Raw genomic sequence first — 20,149 nt, 5'->3', positions numbered from 1 at the left:
CTGCTGTGATAGTTAATATTAAAATTTTTTATTCACTGTTGTGCATCTGTACACAGTTTGCAAGAAGCATGATTGCTTCATTGAAATTCATATTTCAGTCTTGATTGACTTCATATCTAAGTTTTTGTTGCAGTGTGGACAACAGTGTCTCATTATAATAGAAGTCTGCATAGTCTGCACAGTGACTGGATGCATCTGCAGAATTTGTTTTTTCTAAGTGATGCTGCAATATGAAGTCATACACACTGAGTGCTTCTGCTCATCTTGCCTGATGTTGATTCAATATTTTAGTTATTATAAAGTATTAAAGATTGACATGATCTGACAAGACAATTACTGATTTCTAACTCTTCTTCAGATAGTATCTTCAGTGCTTGAAGACAGCAACTATTACTAGAAGCTCTTTATCATGAGTATCATAGTGAATTTCAGTGTCTATAAGCTTCTGAAATCAGAAGATGACAGAATGTCAGAGGTTGTTCTTCTGAAGTTGTGACAAGATGACTGTAATAGTATAAGTTGAGACATTAAGTTCAAGTTTGATTTGATGTCAGTAATCAAAGTGAGCAAGTAATAAAGTGGATGTGAAGCATTTTTTAAGTTGATCAAATGTGCTTTAAGCTTTTTCAGTTCAGATGAATGTTGATCTCTGCTTTTCTTTCTTTTCTTCTGTGATGAGTGCAAAGAGTGAGTTGGTAATTTTTGAATAGAAGTGAATAAATCTGTAATAAAAATTTACAAATTTCAAAAAGAATTGAATCTTCTTAATACTAGTGAGATTAAATTATTCAAGAATGATCTTGACTCTTTCTTTCTTCATTGAAATGCTGTTTGAGCTGACTATAAATCTGAGAAAGAAAGTCTTGTCAGTGGTAAACTTGCATTTACTACTCTTGATGAAAAGACAAGCTTGCTTCAAGTGTTTTAGAACTGTCTGAACATGCATGATGTGCTCATCTATTATATTGAAGTAGATGAGAATGTCATTGAGATATATCACACAACACATGTCTAGCAGATTGGCTAGAGCTTTATTAATGTATGCTTGAAATGTTGCTGGAGCATTGATGAGCTCAAAAAATAAAACATGATATTCATAATGTCTGTAGTATGTGTGGAATACTGTCATCCAGCAGTCTTCTCATCAGATGCAAATGCAGTAATAGATGTTATAAAAATCTAGTTTGGTGTACAATTTTGCTTCTGCTAGTCTATTCAACATCTCTGTCATCAGTGGCAGTGGGTGATGATTTTTAAGCATAATGTGGTTTAATCTTCTGTAGTCTACACAGAGGTGTAGACCACCATCTTTTTTTGAGATGAATAGTATTGATGTGCTGATGGGGCTTTTTAAGAGTTAAATTCATTCTTTTTCTAGTGCAGCTGCTATGTATTTCTGGAGGACACCAAGTTCACTTTCTGAGAGATTGTATATTGATAGAAATGATGATTTTTTGTCAGATTTCAATTTAATGATGTGTTCTGCTGTTGAGTGATGCTCTAAAATGTTGATGTTTTCTTCTGAGAAGAGATACACAAATGACTGCATAAATTCTGATAGTTTCAGAATATCTGTGTATGTGATTGCATTGAGTGCAATACTTTCTGTATTTTGTGCAAATAGTTTGTCAATTGAGACAAGATATGTGGGTGTGCTGGAGAGAATCTCTTTTATTGCTGTCTCAGCTGTTATGAAATCAAATTCTTCATTTAATTCTTCTTCTTCTAGACAGTAGGCCCAATTGTCTTCCTGTCAGTTGACAATTGAATTAATGATTTTGAGTCAGAGGAATTCCAAAATCATATTATAGATGTTCAAGATGACTGCCTTCAAATGCTTGTTATGCTTCTTGTATTGTTCTCTTGTGGTCAGTTGCACTGACTGCAAGATTGTATGTTTCAAAGATTTGCACTTGATGTTCATTAATGACTTTGACTAACTTTGATGTTATGAACTTTGACATTAGATCTTGTAACTTGACTCAAAATTAACTCATGAAGTTGACTTCCACTCCAGAGTTCATTAAGATAAGCATATCTTTGATGCTCTTGGGAGTTTTGATCTGGATTATAATGACAAATGAAAGTGAACTGGCATGCTGTAATTTATGAAGATTGAGAGCTACTGTGATGTTGATAACTCTCTTTATTTATTTTTTAATGCTTTGTCTGTAGATTCTTTTAAATTTGTCTTCAGCTTTTTTCTGAGAAAGCATTCTTTGATGAAGTGTTCTGATCTTTTATGGAGATTGCATTATGATTTATCACTTGTGATCTTGTGCTTATGAGAGTTGAATTTTTCTTTCTTTTATAATTTTTTTAAAAAGCTCTTTATACTTTTCTTAAGTTTCTCTGTGCACTTTTTAATGTTATCTTTGCAGATGATCAGTTGTGTGACAAGTTCTTTATAGAACAAGTTGTCAATAGTAACAGCATGTTTGTCAAATTCAGATCTGATTTCTGAAAGAATTTTGCAAATAAGATGCATCTTGCACTGTTTCTCTGTGTATTTGTATGAGAGTTGCTGTTTGAATGACTTGAGGATGCTGCTGAAGTTGTGAATGAATTGATTATTTCACTATTTTAGCTCAAGATATTTGTGCTTGATATTCTGAGAGACTCTTTCAGAGTTCATAATCTGTTATGAGAGTCAATTGCTGAATTCAGTTCATGAGAATAGGATGGTTAGAGTGGCAGTGTGGTGATTTCACTTGATGAGAAGCTTGATTTTAAAATGTTATACTGCTTCAAGCATCTTACAGTCATTATGGTCTCTAAAGTATGCTGCTTGATATGTGTGGAATATTGTGCATTAATTTAGAAATTCCTCAAGTTCTTTGAGATTCTTGACTGTGAACTTTTTATTATTCTTATGTGTTGAAGCTCTGCCTGCATTCACTGTGCTTAATAATTGTAGCCATGAGGCTTCATCTGTTTCAGTCTGAATGTTTGAGTGATTTTCTGAGAATGTGATCATCTGGATGGTGGCTTCTTGTGAAGATTCATTTAGATTTCACATGTGTAGTGTTCTTTTCAGTCTTGATTGATGTGGAGTGAAGATTGAAACTGTGTAGTGAGAAGATTTCTTCATTGAAGTGGTTCTTCTTTCTATAATTGCATGCATTGCATTGATTTTCTGTTGCAGGTCTTGAATACATTTTTTTTGTTGTAGAACTTATAGTTCTTTACTTAATTTTGCAAGCAAGACTTCATCTTAATCATTGTTCTCAGTATCTGACAGATTGTTTGCAGAGATGATGAGAATGTGACTTGTATGTGTTTTAGTGTCTTGAGATGCATTCTGCTGTTTGAATAAGAGAGAATCAGTGTGAGTGCTGAACTCAGCTGTTTGTGGTACAATTTCAATTTTGTCTGCTCTTATGAAAGATTGTGTGAATGACTTCAGCTGTTCAGAAGTTTTTTGATGTTCTGATAGTATTAAGAGATCAGACATTAAATAAGTATTTTCAGAAATCTTTCTGTAAGTTTGTTGACTCATCTTGTTGATGAAGAGTGTTTTGCATTGTTTTTTTTGATGAAAAGTTGTGTGTTGTGTTAATATTTGATGTGAGTGCTGGTAGCAGTCTGTCTGATAAACTGTTTCTTGTAATGAGAGAAAGTGATGAGAAACTGTGAGAAGCTAGATTTAATGAATATATAATCAAAATAGAAATGAGCTACTAGTGTAGAGAATATAAGAGAATATGTAATGAAAGCAAGTATATAATATATGCTATAAGTAAATAGAGCTCATTACTGATCTGTGTAAGAACAGAAGCAGTGTTGAGAAATTATATACAAGTGAGATGTGTGCTATTAAAATCTAAAGAGTCTAGTGTTAGAGTCTGACATGACATATAGATAACTTACAATAAAAGTTTGAAGAAGTGTCTTCAAGAGATCTTTTTGCTTCTTCTGAAGTACAAGAAGAGCATTCATGCTGAGAGGTAGAAACAGAACAGCAGCAGCAGTGGCAGAGAATGAGAGAAAAGCTGAGACAGTTGTCATTTTCTTAATGATGCTGAGAAGATCAGCAGTCAGCTGATAGAGATTCTGAACATACATCTCTTTTACAAGAGAGTTCATAATTAACTTGAACTTCTGATGAGCAGTCAGAAGTACTGTAATCTGCTTGTGGTGTCTGCTGTCAATCAGCACACAAGCTTTCTTCATTAACATGCAATTACTGCATGTCTTATTTGTTTTCTGCTTGTGATCACAGGACTTATCAAGATGCAAAGTATAGACTCAGTCTATACAGTGCATGCAAACAGTGAGCTTACACTCATCTTCTTCTTTGATCTTGCAGTCACACATTGCAGATTGAGAAGAGAAGAAGAGAGCAGTTGTGAGAGTGGTGGTGGAGACTGAGATGTGCATACTTCTGCAAGAAGTCATTTTTATCAAAAAAAAAAAGCTATATCTGTTAACTAATACTGTATATTTGCAGAAACCATTTGGAATTTCTCAACTTACTCAAAAATTAATAGTGGACAGGAGGAGGGGAGAGAGAGAGATAAAAATGAGAAGTGGCTGAAAAGAGAAAAAGAAGAGAAGATGAAATTTGTGTGTGATATTTACATATATTGAAAATCTGAATGTTTTGATTTTCTAATTGAAATGTGTTTCTATAAATTCATGTTTGTCTGGAATTCTGATGAGTTTAATTTACACTGTCTTTTTTAAATATTATAACTATATCAATCTGCTTCTATCTTAACCAGGAGCTCTTTCTATAACATTTGCAATTGAATTTAATAAAGATATAGCAAGTAAAATAGTTTATAATAAAATATTGCATTTGCTAACATCTATTGCAGTTGTATCTGCTCTGAAATTAAACATTCTTTTCCATCATAAATTCATGTTTGCTAGCAGAGCTCTAGAATCAATGTGTTCTCTTTAATTGAAGTGGAGCTGTTTTAATTGCAGCTATTTGTTCTCTTCTTGTCTGTATACAGAAGATCATTGCCCCCAGTGCAGCAGCTGCTTGCACTGAAGAAGCTGCTTGCACTGAAACTGTTGCTTGCACTGAAGCAGCTGCTTGCACTGAAACTGCTGCTTGCACTGAAACTGCTGCTTGCACTGAAACTGCTGCTTGTATCAGAACTGCTGCTTGCACTGAAACTGTTGCTTGCACTGAGAGAGAAAGAAGTTTAAAATTCTGATCATCATCTTCTTCTTTCTTCAGCAAAGCTTGATTTTTATTGATTGTTTTCTGTACAGTTGATGAATTTCTGATGAGCTGCTGTATCTCTTTAAGTGACTCTCATTTAAACTTTCTCTTTAGTGACTTCTTCAGAAGCATTTTCTTTATCAGTACAATATCATCAAGTATCTTGATCTTTTTCTTAGACTGTTGCTGAGATACTTTTACAGATAATATTTTTAATTCTGCAAAATCATTCTGTATAATATTACAAAGCTTCAGCTTCTTTGTAATAATATTTCAGTACTGACTGAGTACTCTGACATCTTCAGAGATCTGATCTCACTCATCAACATCAAGAAAGAGCTTTACTCAGATTGTAAGATTTGTATATATCTCTATATCAAACAGTTAGAACTAATTAACTTTATTTGCAAATGTATAAATTTAATCTATACTTCATAAATCACTTTTCCTGCAGTGAACTGTTGTTGATATTCAGAAGTTTGATTATTCAGTAAAATATATTATAGAAGCTATCAGTGTTGAATTCTCTCATAAAATAACTGATAAGCTTGAATGAGTCTTTCATTATATGTATTCTACACTCAGAGTTCTCTTAAAAGTTCAGTTCCACAACATTACTAATATGTGTCTGTAGATACTCTGATTAACAAACTTCTTTATATAAAAATAAATGAAGAACTTATCTTGAATCTTTTCAAAATAATACATTTTCAGTTCTTTATTATATTTCTCACTTATCTCTTATATTCAGAACATTAATACTCTGTTCTGCATGCAGTATTGAGAGAGAAGTAGACATTCTGAACAATGTTTGAAATTCTGTTATAGCTCAGTATTAGAAAGAATATTTATTTTAACTTAATAATTATAGTCTTCTCTCTAGCACTCATCTTCTTGATGTAAAGCACAGTTATATGAAGTGTCATTGAATGTGCAAGCTTTGAATCAGTTGTGTTTTTCTCTTCTGTTGCAGTAGTTATAATGAAAGTAAAGAATGAAGCCACCACTCTCAGTTTCAGATCAACAGCTATCATTCAGAAAAGCATGCACTTCATCAGAGTGACTGAAGATATGATTGTCATAACTAATATTAATAACAGCACAGTGATCTTGATCTTTTGAGAGATGGATAGCTGGAGAAAAGTACATTTTTATATAGATATATTTCAGAGCAAGACATAATATTAATATAATAAACTTCAATTCAATGAAAGAACTGCTCTGAGACAAGACTGTATCTCTGAAATTAATTACAACAAGTCAATCAGTTTTGCAAATGTTCTGCATTGCATTTGAGCAGATCAATCATCTCAACTGAAATTATTGATCTGCAGATTCAGAGCCTGCAGATTTGCAGATCTCAACATCACATATTGATTTACTGCTTTATATTTATCTATAAGTATATGATTAAAATTCTGTTAAAGATCTTTTAAATCTTTCTTTCTTTCATTCTCAGTGTCATATATCAGTAATTCTTATATTGTTTATTATACTACTTGACAATCAGAATTTCATCTGCTGCAACTTCTTGACTTTTCAACTCTTCTCTTTAATCAGCCATCCTTCAGCTACAACATGATTCACAGAAATTATAAGAAGTTTATGAAACTTCTTGTATAAAGTCAGATTCATGAAGCTGCTATACAGTTACAGCAAACTGCAGACACTCCAGCTATGTCAGAGATGTCATCAGAAGATTATATATTTTTAAAACTCAATATATTTACAGATCTGAATGATGCTGAAGAAGCTTACAATTCAGCAGTATATTCATCTTTCTTTCTCTTTGAATGTAGATTTTTGAACTTACTGTTGAATGTGCAGGACAGTATCATCTCCAACATTTTAAATATTGATTCTGAATCAGAAGACACAAGAGTTGATGACATTATTAAAAAGACTCTCATGCATATGTTACTTAACATTGACAAACTCAATGAAGATGAGAATATTATCTATAATTCTGTATTAACAGATATAACAGACAGACAGTTGATTGAAAGCAGTATTCTGAATATGAAAGATAATACTTCTCAGACAGTATCACACATGAGAGTCAGAGAACATGAGAGTCTCAGCCACTTTGCAATTGCACTGAAGTTGTGATGTGAACAGTCAGAAATATCTCATCAGCAGTATCAATTACTCTGAAAAGTACTCAATCTACTTGAGAATATCTACATCATCAAATCTCTACTCAAAAATCTTAATGTTCTGAAGAGAAAGTGTAGATCACAGTTTCTTATTTTACTTATTTAATAAATATTCATTTTAATTATTCTGCAGCAGATATTATCATTATTCACTGCAAGCAGAAATCTATTTAGAGCTCTGTTACAGTCAGATTTATTCTTTCAGAATTCTATTGCTCTAATTGCAGCTCTTGCTCAGTCATCAGAATTCCATCAGAACATACATCTTGATATGACTGAGTTAATAGACAGTTCAACTGAACTATGACAGTCTCTCAGTTGAGATAGCTCCATAAGATCTACTTTAAGAGACTTCACAAGATATTCTGATGAAGAATCAGTATTCTTCTTAAATTTTGTTCAATACAGATGCAGCTTAAGCAAATGCTCATGCAGAGTGAGACAGCATGTCTTTCATACAGAAAGAATTCAATTTATCATCTGAGATTAAAGATTTAATATCTTGAAATCTGACAAGATTCTTCTGAGAATTCAATCTATCATTCAACAAGACTTCAACTCAGACAGTACATTATTTCAAGACATGAAATCAGCTTTTCATGAGAGAAAATTGCTCTTGTTAGAGAATAAAGAGCAACAGATTTTATTGCATGAAGAAAATATATTCAGTCAACTGAATATTTTTCTTAATTATGTTTTTGACAGAAATCCACAAGATCCATCTTCTACACATGCTGAATACTTTATGCATTGAATTTTTAATATAATCAATAACTGGATGAATATCTGCTCACTTAATTATAGTACTTTTCTGCATGAGAAACTAAAGATTGTCTACTATAACAGAGATAATCTCAAGAGAATACTCTGTCCCAATTATATAATAACACAGATTATCTCTATTTCATTCCAGCTTTTTATTAATGAGTTTGAGTTATATCATAACATGTACAGAAACATTACAGACTTCTATTTAATTTTCATCAGATTTTCTGTCTTCAAGAGAAGAAGAAGAAACAATATCTACATCATCTCATTCAGATCACACACAACAAACTTTTTTAATTCAGTTGATGCACTCACATCAGAATTTCAATCTCTCAATAAAGATATTAATGTTAAAATTACTGATGAGAGAACTGTCAGAATAATTACTTTCTGTCTTGTTTTTTTGAGTGACATGTCACAGCAGAATAATAATACAGCAATTAAAAGACTCTCAATCACTCAATCATATCAGAATTGCACTGTTGCTGAACATCAGAGATATAATATATTATTTGACACAGTGATCAACAGTTGATATCACTATCAGCAACTTTATATACAGAACTGGATTAATGCAGCATTTATCACTGTTATGAGAGACAAGCTGTAAAAGAAGCATGAAATGATAAAGAATCAGTTTTCAATATTTAAAATCTGTTTATATCTGAATTTAATAATCTTCTTTCTCTCAGATTTCTGTTATAGTGAACTAAGTGATATTTTCAAAATGATGCATTTACTGTTAATAACATATATTCTTACAGCAAATAATCAGAAGAAATACTGTTGAATATTACAGCAGTTTTTATTTGCAAGACAGAGCAGCTGAATACAGTTTTTAATAATTCATTTGAACTTCTATCAGATTCAGAAGCATGCTCAAGCATTTATTATAATTTCAATTATTCTCTGATATGCTATAACTTCAGACTGGATTCAATCAGTAGTACAGCAGACATTATGCAATTTCTTTAATAATACAATACTTAAATTAAGAGCTTCATGTATACTTCTTGCTAAAGCATTCAGTACTGTTGCTCAGAATAACTCTGCATTAATATTACAAATATCAATTAAGTCAGCAAAACTTCAGATTATTGTGATGAAAGATCACTCTCTGCTATAAAAGATAATAGACACTGCTGCAACAGCTGTTGAGCTGTTATAATTAAAAGATTAAGCACTTATGATTTTACAATCTCAGCAGATCTTCATATCAAGTCAGACATTATGAATAGAGAATTCAACTGAACAGTTAAGTAGCACCACATCAAAGACAGAAAAAATCTTGAATATATTAAAGAATTATTTCAACATGCACATTGAGATATATTATACTGATCAGACACAGAAATATGAAATTATAAACAACTGCAATATGTTAATTGAAGAGAATAAGCATCACAAATACAAGAGTCTAGTACAGAAAATCAACAAGTAAGATATTGAAAAGATATTGCTTATACAGAAAAGTTTCAAACATACTCTATTTCTGTTATTAACTGATTTTTTTATTAATTTGAAGTCTCTTGCTACAGATCACTTCTGAATTCTCCATCATGAATATTCCATACTGATAACTGAACTGCTGCAACTGAATATACATAATCAGAATAATGATGAAGACTCCAGCATTTCAGAGTTATAATACAGACTAACAGACATACATATCACATCTAATATTTTTTTTCAGTTATGATCAGATGAAGACATTCAAGCACTCAGAATTTCAACAATACATCTGTTAAAACTGTCAATTCTTGACTCATTTCTTCAGTAACTGCAGAAATCATACAGAAAAGACTGGTATATACTTAATATAAATGAATTTGAATTCATCTTAATTCAGTTCTTTAAGAAGACTATATTTGAATTTCATGACAACATTCATCAAACAACAATAGCTCTTGATGACATTATTGAATATACTCACATGTTAAGTATTAAAATAAAGCAAATCACAGACATTTTCATACATTGCTGAGAGAGACAGCATCTTATATTCTTCACAGTAGTCTGAGTTCATGAAATCAAGCATAATGCAGTATTGAACTTGTCAGTTCTGCAGATGAGAAGAGAGAAGTTTAATCTGATAGATTTTTTAGTAATCTGCAGATCTAGCTTGCACACAATATCAGTCAGCACTGATACTGAGAAACTTGTGTTGGATTTTTACTTACTGAATACATTTCTTCACTGCACCTGGAAGATGTTGTTGTTATGATTTGAAGCTGGCTGGCAGCTCAGAAATCTAAAAGTAGCAAAATAGCTAGATAGCTAGATAGCTGTGTTAGATAGAAGTCTCAATAAAGTAATCTTACATTCAGAACTTCTTCTTACCATGCTATGTAGATCAACATACAACAATCTGGTGACTACATCAGGATTCCAAATGGGCAATGGCAACATAGCAGGATTCCATTACTGTAGGGTTATGGTAACATAAGCTATGATGCATATGATTGGATGTATGGTTATATTACTGTAATATTATGGTAATCAAAAAATCCATTTTTCCGGTATGGCTCTGCTGGTTAAGAAGCTCCCAGCAACCAACAACAAAGGAACACCATGTCGAGCAAGCTTCTTTACTCCTGGCATTTGGTCTGGGACTGGTTGACTGCCACCCGAACCTCCTCAAGGGTATGTCGCTCTATCCTGCATGTCTTTGTGGAACCACATATAAAACAGCCAGCTGATAGTTAACGCCCGCACAGTCACCCCGCGTTCCCCCCTTGACCCCATAGCCCCTTGTTTCCTCCCAAAGACTCGAAAATGGACGACGCCGCTCAAGGCTCAAAGGCCTTGTCTGCCTCCGATTTTTCGTCTGCCATAAAATGTTACACACAGGCCCTGACGGTCAATCCTCAGGCGGCAGATTACTATGTCAAGCGGTCTGCGGCGTACTTGCGTTTGAAGCCGGAAGATGGAGGACCCAACGCGGAGGCGGCTCTCCGAGATGCTGAGGTTGCGGTTCTTTTGGGCATGAAGCGGGCCAGGCGAGAGTCTATCATTGCAGCGCAGCTGAGGCGGGCGATTGCGCTCTATCAGCTGGGCCGATTTGGTGATGCGGATTTCTTGCTAGAAATGCTTAAAGACAAGCTGAAGATTGCTGAGGCTGTGGCGAAGGAAAAAGCGGCGGGAGTCTCACTCGCAGCGCTGGCGTCTCAGAAGGGTCGTGGTAGTAACCATCAGGAGCTGCAGATCTGGGGCATGAAGGCGAAATCTCAACTCAACAAGTTGGAGCCTGAGGATAAGAGAGCGATTGTGACTGTCAACGAAATCCCTGATGTTGTCCTCCCCGAGCCGGAGGAGTTGAAAAAGTGGCATCAATTGGAATTACGGGAGATGGGCGTTGGGGTTAACAGGGCATCGGTAGCCCTCGAAAAGATTGTCGCATCCGAAGAGAAACCCAAAGTGCAAGAGACCACGACGGCCACTAACGCTATGTCTTCCGCCGAGGTGAAAAGCAACTCGCAATCGCCCCCGACGTCTTCCCTCCCTCAACACCCGATTAGCAAGAAGTATAGGCATGAATGGTACCAAAACAACGACACTGTCGTTGTTACTCTCTATGCAAAGGGGGTTCCCAAGGACGAAACCAAAATAGATATTCAAGAACATTCTGTAAGGTGGATGATTATTGTCTGTGCTTCACACACGCTGACCCTCTGCCTTCACAGTTGTCAATCACGTTTCCTACAAGCGCCGGGTCTGATTTTACCTTTGATTTGGACCCCTTATTTGGTGCCATAGACCCTACGGCATCTACATCGTCCATCATGTCGACCAAAATCGAAATCAATCTCCGCAAAAAGCAACCAGGCCATAAATGGGGATCCCTTGAGACAACCGCAGTCGCCAACACATCATCCGTAATGTCTCCTCCGCGAGCTTTTACTACCGGCAAGGCACCATCGTACCCTACCTCCGCTCGCGGTGGCGCCAAGGACTGGGACAAAGTTGCAGCGGATCTAAGCAAAAAGAACAAATCCAAGGTCAAGGACGATGGAAGCAAGGAGGAAGAGCTTGACTCTGATCTAGATGAATACAACTCTGGTGATCCGGTTGACGCCTTTTTCAAGAAACTTTATGCGGGCGCTGATGATGACACACGACGTGCGATGATGAAGAGTTATTATGAAAGCAAAGGGACGGCGTTGAGTACCAACTGGAGTGAAGTTGGCAAAGGCCCGGTCCAGGAACATCCTCCGACGGACGACTAGAATGCTCAGTCGATAGCTTTCTACAGATTTGGGGGGATGAAATGCCGGAACTCTCTTTTGCAGCGCACTGTATACATTGATTTCTTCACGCAAGGCGCTAAGGGGTTCGGATTTAACTCTTAAAAGGGTAGAAACATGACGGCGGCGTAGCATGGGATCTTGTTGTTAGCTAAGTGAGACCTCTTCTTCAATGATGATATGATACTCAGGAACTAAGACTCGCATGTTCTAGAGATCAAGTTAATATCACTAATAAAATGCTATCTTGATTGACCAACTGATCGTTCCTGTGATACTATCAATATTTCCAGTACTAGATCTCGTTTAACATGGGCACCAAACGAAACCACTCGCCTAGCTCTGCTTGAATATGTCAGATTTTAATTTTGGCGGCTGAAATCAAATGTACAGACAGGTAGATATTCATATTCATACGTCAGTTTCGTCCTCGTCATCCTTTCCTTGATACATGATGAACTGCGCAAAAATGGCCAGATCTAAAAACAGAGTGCCCAGACTGCCCAATAACCAAGAAGAATTGACTAGCAAGTATCTTCCATATAATCTTTGCTGCTCACCAGGCTGACAGCGTCCTCTGCGGTCCGCACACACTGGCGAGTATGCAAATATCGAGAGCACATAGGTCAAATTCCCGATACACGCGAATAAGAAGAAGAGCAGAGACACTCCTTCCGTGCTCTTCCGGCGCCAATTCAGTAACAGCTGCGGTATCCGACTGCTCAGGTAAAGCACTGCACACAAATATCCAAATATCTGGCCAAGCACATCGAACCTCAACGTGTCCGGTCGCCGCTCCGGCTGTCCTTTGCTCCGTGCGGCGGAGCGTACGCTAACGTACCAACCAAGCACGCCTGCGGCGCAGACGAGTGCGATGGCGAAGGCGTTCCAGATGAGCTTTTGGATTGCAGTTGTTGGCTTGGGAATGGTGCGCGGCGTTGGTTTGGCGGGTTCGAGAAGGGGCATTGCGGGAGAGAGATGGGTGCCGTCGATGTGACCGAGGCGGTCGCGCAGTGAGGACAGAGAGGCGAGGGACGAACGGCGATCTGTGGAGCGTCGCTGCTGGGTTCGTTGAGCACCATTTTGAGCGGTGGAGTCTGCGAGGAGCGGTGTCCTTTCGCTCTGGCCTGATGACAGCCGTGGGGTCTCTTGTTCTTGTTCCCGGCCGTTCCCCTGCTGTTTGTGCGTCTCGTCTGACAGCGTGAAGCCCCGGTAGTAGAAACATTGACCCAACAGGACAATATCGGCGAGCGTGTAATATACGGCGAGTATGATCATCGTCGGGAGAACCCCCTGGAGTACCGCGCCGAGGATGTTGAAGACATCTCCAGCTAACCAGATCACCAAGAAGGTCAGAGAAAGGCCATCTGCAGATCCGCGGCGGAAGTTTTCTATGATCTGGGGCGAGAAGACAACGACCCAGCAGGCAATGGAAATGGAGCTACACAACAGTCAATACTCTGGAGACATTTCTCTATGAGCTGGCTGGAACGTACCCGCAGATGCCACTGAGGGCCTCGATATTCAAGTGAGCCGCTGGGCTTGGAGGGAACATTGCGCCCTTCGACAGGGCGAATAGCTAACTAGATGCTCAGCTGGCGATTCAGTCAATTGGAGAAACATAAACGGTTATCAAGACCGCAATGGATTGCGATTCCAACTCGTTGACTTTTTCAAGAGAGAAGCTTGTCTGTCCCTGCATTTATGACGTAACTAACTACCATCCATCAACTACGCTATATAAGGCATCAATTCACCTCTGATATTCTCAACGTCCGCCGGCAGCAAGCTTCATTTGACATCATCGTGGTCTGTCGATGCGATGGTTTCGTTCCACTCATCCAGCAGCAGCAATGTTTCTCTACACTTCCCGCCAATGGTTCTGATCGCGTCCGGCCCCAGGGGGAGCCTGAGAGGAATCTTGCGACCGGCTGCAACGCCGCTATGAGTGAGAACATCGACGATCACGCTGCAGCCTTTGACTACATCCCCGGGCTGCTTATTATTGACTGTCTCAAGCAGGTCTGCCGTCTCCCGCGCTGGAGTTCCCTCGTAATGAGGGAGTCGGTTTTCCGCTTGGTTCCGGTGCCCTGGATTCAACAGCTGGGATCTGAAGTACCCTGGCTCGATTGAGACGACAGAGATGCCGAACGGGGCCAGCTCGTGGGTCAGGGTCTCTGAGATGCAAGTCAGAGCTGCTTTTGTGGCGCTGTATAGTCCACAGCCAGGCAGCGGGTCCCAGCCAGCGATGCTCGAAACGTTGGCTATTACCCCGGATTTCTGCTCCCGCATATATGGAATTGCAGCACGGGCGACGTTTATGGCACCAAAGACATTGGTATTGAAAGATTCGAGCACCTCGCCGGGGCTTGTTCCAATGTTAGCGGCGCTTTGGTCTTGGAGAAGTGGCCTCCACATACCTCAGCTCCTCGAACGTACCCTCTTTTACGAAAGCTGCATTGTTCACAAGGATATCCAGTCTCTTGTAGATTCCATGGGAATTCTTGAGAGCTTTCTGAATCGTTTCAAAGTCTGCTGAGACATCGAGTTCAACAATGTCCGCTCCGGCCTCCTTCAGCGCGGTGAGCCTGCCTGCATTACGTGCAGTGGCAATGACTTTGTCACCCCTTTTGAGAACTTGAAGAGTGAGCTCTTTCCCGAAGCCTGAAGAGCAGCCAGTGATTAACCACACACGAGGCGCCATTTGGAATACGGAGTAGTGTTTAGGCAAGAGAATCGATCAAGTAGGTGGGCAGATACTTATAACAAGGGCTCTTAAAAGAGGTCAATGGCGGTTCGGAAGGCAAGATCTTGACAACCCCATCTTGATCTCTGGTATTTACACTACTTATATATCTCTCCAGCGGGCATCTTTAGAGATCATGTTGGCTGCTGCCTGCAGTCTCTCGGAGATTATAATTCCTAACTCCAGATTTCGGATATAGCTGTGCTATGCCCAACGCCCGCCAGGCTAGAAGAAAACAAGATTGATCCTTGTTGAGAGTGACTTGTGAAAGCCTCTACCTATTATAGTTGAGAGGGAACCTGAAATTCCCATGATCTTCCATATGGATTTGTCGGTCTATACTATGATGATTGCAGTGTTTTTGGAACCGCTGCGAACAAAATTGACAGAAAATGGCCTTAAGATCTTTGTACGAAATGAAGTGATGGCAGGTAGTTTTACCAAAGCGAGCTCTCCATCGCCACCCCATGCTTAACTGTTTAGTAAGAATTCATGACGTGGTTTGGGCAAGAATGTTCGCGATCCGGACTTAAGAAAATGAGAAGCACCATATCACTCCATGAGTAAGATACACCGTGCTTTGAATATTAGCAGGGATATCCAAGCAAGGATATATTGGGTAGTAAACCTGGGAGGTCTGAGGCAGACTTCGAAGAATATGTGTTCAATCACTGCCTGGATAGCTGCATACTAGCTACTCTTTCATGACCCGTTTTGTCTGGCCAACCATGCCTCATGCTCCCTCTTCTGTCTTTCCCATTCCTTTTTTAGTTTTTTACCCTTACTCTTATTCAAATCCTCGCCAGCGGCATCCTTGGTCGGGATGCCATTCTCATCCCAGGCACTGTATTCGTTGGTGCGGAACATGAGGAGGTGGCTAAGTCTGCCCCTTTGGGCTTTTTCTTGGGCTTCTTTCTCCCTGGCCTCCTTCTCTAGCTGCTTCTTTCTTGCTCTGGCGACCTTCTCCTCCCTTGCGGCCATCAACTCTCTCGAGACTGTGCGCACAACCGCCGGTTGTTCGTGTCGATCCTCAAGGTAGACACCAAGATCAAAAAGATCAACATCACGCAACCGGTCGCAAAGGGCCAAAACTTCTTTGGATATGGTATCAGAAGGTTCGAAAGAATCAAGTTTGGTGCAGAAATCGCTTAGGACTCTCTGATATGGCTTAGCCTCCTCAGACGCATGCGCGTTCTGCTTCAGGGCCTCCTCTCCTTTCGCAGCAACGGACTTTATCACATCGATTGAAAAGCCTGTTTTGCTTCGAGCGCTTTCTCGGAGGTTATCTCTCATGGTAGATAGGGGATAAAGGTAGGGCTTCGCCGCTTCCGGAACTTCGATGCCAGACCAACCGATCTCTTCCGAATCTGGTCCCGCAGAGCCATTAAGTCCTAGTATATTGACTATTGATGTAACCCATTTAGCAACGTCTTTGATATGCTGGGGATTTAGAGTGGATTTGTCTGCGCTGTTGTATTGCGTAACGAGCCCCGATATTGCGATCATGGCACCCGCTGTATTGAATGAATCACACAGGCTTTCATGCACCGCTTTCTGGGCTGCTTTCAATTGATCTGCTAACGAATCGTCTGTCGACGACGGCGTCATGGTCTCAGAGGAGTTTCTCACACTGAGGAAGAAGTTGTTCAGTTTTTCTTCCCATGCATTTCCTGCTTTGACCAGGTCCTCCGTGATTTCAATGCCATCAGCCCAGCTGCCCATCAGGAAAACGATCCGAAGGCTTCTCGGGGTCCAATCACCCCTTTCGAGAGCCTCGCGAATAGTGGTAAAATTCTTCAGTGACTTGGACATCTTTGACCCCTGAATCGACAAGTGGCCCATGTGGAGGAAATAGTTGACCCATTGGTCATGGCTACAACCCTTGTGCCAATACGCTTCACTCTGTGCCAACTCGTTGTCGTGGTGTGGAAAGGCCAAGTCAATGCCACCGGAATGAATATCCATTTGTTTCCCTAGTCGTGCGGATGCCATCGCAGAGCATTCGATATGCCATCCGGGGCGACCGGGACCCCAAGGGCTAGGCCAGCTTGGTTCACCGGGCTTTGACGCTTTCCAAAGTGCAAAATCTGCTTTGGACCGCTTCTCTATACTTTTGTTGATCAATGCGCCTTCGCCATCTGCTTGGAGCGCTGTATCGTTCCTATTCCACGGTTCCAATCGGGCATAATGATTACCAACAGTCTCAAAAGCAGCGATGTCGAAATAGACGGATCCATCGCCGGTCACGTACGCAAAGTTATGCTGAACTATTTGCTCAACGAAGCTGACGATCTCAGGGATAAACTCTGACACTCTGGTGACTTCGTCCGCATCTATAATATTCAAGGCACGCGCATCAGCCATGAACCGATCCTCGAATCTCTTCGTCAGCTTTGTGAAAATCGAGTAGTCCTCGCCGCAAATTGATGATCCATGCAATTTGTCCAAATATGCCAGCATAACGTCTTGGACCAAATCGTAAAAAGGTTTCGCTCAACATTGCGTTTTTGTCCACTATGACATCGGCGAGTGCCCTGGCCGCGGAGGTTACGGTCCTGAGGTGCATTTTGACCTTGGCTTCCTGATCTCCAGGCTTGCTATTCCCGGCAAGGGCTCCTCCGTTTAGGATAAAGCCATATGTCTTTTGTGCTTCGTCGGGGAACCGTTTGGGCGACGGGACATTCTCGATCAAAGGCAGATTCTTCCTCACATAGGCCTCGTACGCCGAGGTAATCGTCTCAATGACGGAATCATCGACGGTAGGATGGGACGTCACGTATTCCATGAACAGGTGCTGTTGCCTGGCTCTGGTGATAATCTTCTTCTAGTCAACCCACCGGCCTTTGTGTCAGGCTAAGAAGGAGTATGTAGTACCTTGTCGTCCACGTCCGTGATGTTCATAATAAATCTCACATCAAACTTGAAGTAGTCCCGCAGCAGCCTTCTCAGAATATCCGTGCTCACGTAGTTTCGCGCATGGCCCAAGTGCGCATCATCGTAGACCGTCGGACCGCAAGCATACCATGTCACTTTCCTGCCCTCGGGGTCGAGGGGAACGAACGGGACTTTGGATCGAGTCAACGAGTTCCATATTTTCAGTGGCGGCAGCCTCGACGTCAACTCCGGGGTTGCTGACGGCTGCTTCCACGGCGGTTGCTCACGCGGGGCAGCCATCGTGGGGGAATGGCTGAAGGATCGAGATATAGCGGGGCGCGAACTGGATCGGAGCTCGTTCGTGGGAGACAGTCGGATGAGAGCGCGGCGGAGAGGGATCATATAGGGAGTTTAAAGGGCCGGATGGAGGGGTGAATGAGTCACTCTCTTTGCCTTTGCGAAACGGAACGGGATACAGACACGAAACCACGGCATAGAGTCGCTTCTGGAGACTTTTCTTTTTTGCTCGTTGCTTGCGGATGTGGCACTAAAGCCGCCTGTCGTGGTTCCAGCGAAGGCTTTTTGGTTGCTTTTTCTCTGCGAATCGTTCGCCATTTTCCCGACAACTCCATCCACGCCAGAACTCACGAATGAGAAGAAGAGAGCAAGCGACCCTGCCGTCAGGATGGTGTCCCCGTTCCTCGCATCCGACCCTGTCGCTGAAGAAGGCTCGCTAGCCATCCTCCACCTCCGTCGCAATCTCCTCACGCCGACAATCCTGAGCGCACGCGACGAGGCGGACCAGGGCTACAAGGAGGGAAAAGTAACCAATACGCGATACGGCTCGTTCCCGCACAGTACGCTAATCAATAAGCCATGGGGCTCGCAAATTCTCGCGTCGAAGGTTGATACCGGGTCAAGGGGCCGGAAGTCCAAGGGCGGCAAGGCGGCGCACTCGTTGAAGAGGAAAGCTGACGAGGTAGAAGCCTCAGAGGAGGGATCGAAAGCGTCAGATGCCGTTGCAGCGACCAGTGGATTTGTTCATCTCTTGCGGCCTACGCCTGAGTCGTGGACATCGTCGTTGCCGCACCGCACGCAAGTCGTTTATACAGCCGATTACAGCTATATCCTCCACCGCCTGCGCGCGCGCCCCGGAAGTTCTATTATAGAGGCCGGTGCTGGAAGTGGCTCCTTTACTCATGCGGCAGCTAGAGCTGTCTTCAACGGATACCCATCGAGCAGCCATTGTGCCAAAAGACGGCGGCTGGGCCAGGTCTCCAGCTTTGAGTTCCACGAGACACGAGTACAAAAGGTTCGCGAGGAGATCAAAGCCCACGGCTTAGATGGGATTGTGCGGGTAAATCATCGCGATGTGTACAATGATGGGTTTCTATTGGGCCCACCGTGGAATGGTGAATCTCCAAAGGCAAACGCCATCTTCCTCGACCTTCCCGCGCCGTGGTTGGCCCTGAAACATCTTGTCCGTAACCCGCCTGATGGCTCCGAATCTCCTTTAGATCCCACATCGCCCGTGCACATATGCACATTTTCCCCGTGCCTTGAACAAGTTCAGCAAACAATCAGTGCCCTGAGACAGCACTCCTGGCTTTCCATATCCATGGTCGAAGTCATGCACCGCAACATTGAAGTAAGAAGGGAGATCTACGCCGTGGAATGCAATGGAGGCCTCCGCGGCTCCATCTCCGGCCCAAGAAACGTCGAAGAAGCCCTTTCCAAGCTGCGATCCGAAGAACAAGCCAGAGCACTACGCGAGAAGCTGCGGGAGAGTCAGTTCAATGACTCAGACCCAGCCAAGGGAGATGAAGAACCCAGCACGGTCGACACGTTGGCGCCGCAGACAAAATCCGTCACTCCTGCGTCCAACGTTCGCCGGTCTGAGCCACAGAAGCCTTCAGTGCCCATATTCAAACAGGGCCGAGTCATTCACCGTTCCGAGCCAGAAATTAAAACACACACATCGTACCTCGTCTTTGCCATACTGCCCCGTGGCTGGTCGGAAGAGGACGAGCGACGGAGTCAAGAGAAGTGGCCATCGTCAAAGTGCGACGCACCCAGGTTCACGGATAAAAAGAGCAAAAAGCAATTGAAACGGGAAGCTAGGGCTGATATAGAAGCGGGAAAGGCCAAAATCCAAAAGGGCGCTGAAAGTAAAGAAACTTGATGA

The 20,149-nt window shown here is 41.2% G+C and overlaps 4 protein-coding genes across 4 annotated transcripts; 2 read left to right on the top strand and 2 right to left on the bottom strand.

Moving 5' to 3' along the window:
* Positions 1–10,671: 10,671 nt before the first annotated feature.
* Positions 10,672–12,326, top strand: UREG_03790 (uncharacterized protein; the record flags this gene model as incomplete). The annotated part of the gene is made up of 3 exons (XM_002544227.1): positions 10,672–10,743; positions 10,972–11,727; positions 11,784–12,326. 3 exons carry the CDS (start codon positions 10,672–10,674, stop codon positions 12,324–12,326), a joined length of 1,371 nt encoding a protein of 456 aa, XP_002544273.1.
* A 574-nt stretch (positions 12,327–12,900) lies between these two features.
* On the bottom strand, positions 12,901–15,048 carry UREG_03789 (uncharacterized protein; the record flags this gene model as incomplete). Its single annotated transcript, XM_002544226.1, has 6 exons — positions 12,901–13,062; positions 13,176–13,785; positions 13,841–13,923; positions 14,102–14,275; positions 14,331–14,712; positions 14,765–15,048. 6 exons carry the CDS (start codon positions 15,046–15,048, stop codon positions 12,901–12,903), a joined length of 1,695 nt encoding a protein of 564 aa, XP_002544272.1.
* A 744-nt stretch (positions 15,049–15,792) lies between these two features.
* On the bottom strand, positions 15,793–18,264 carry UREG_03788 (cysteinyl-tRNA synthetase; the record flags this gene model as incomplete). Its single annotated transcript, XM_002544225.1, has 3 exons — positions 15,793–17,555; positions 17,928–17,943; positions 17,965–18,264. 3 exons carry the CDS (start codon positions 18,262–18,264, stop codon positions 15,793–15,795), a joined length of 2,079 nt encoding a protein of 692 aa, XP_002544271.1.
* Positions 18,265–18,649: 385 nt separating this feature from the next.
* UREG_03787 (uncharacterized protein) lies at positions 18,650–19,932 on the top strand (the record flags this gene model as incomplete). Its single annotated transcript, XM_002544224.1, has 2 exons — positions 18,650–19,751; positions 19,871–19,932. 2 exons carry the CDS (start codon positions 18,650–18,652, stop codon positions 19,930–19,932), a joined length of 1,164 nt encoding a protein of 387 aa, XP_002544270.1.
* Between the last annotated feature and the right edge of the window lie 217 nt (positions 19,933–20,149).

Source organism: Uncinocarpus reesii, genomic scaffold (assembly GCF_000003515.1).
Source record: "Uncinocarpus reesii 1704 scaffold_2 genomic scaffold, whole genome shotgun sequence".
NCBI classification, from domain to species: Eukaryota; Fungi; Ascomycota; class Eurotiomycetes; order Onygenales; family Onygenaceae; genus Uncinocarpus; species Uncinocarpus reesii.
The sequence above is the reverse complement of the archived record's forward strand: the minus strand, read 5'-3'. Positions and strand labels throughout refer to the sequence as shown.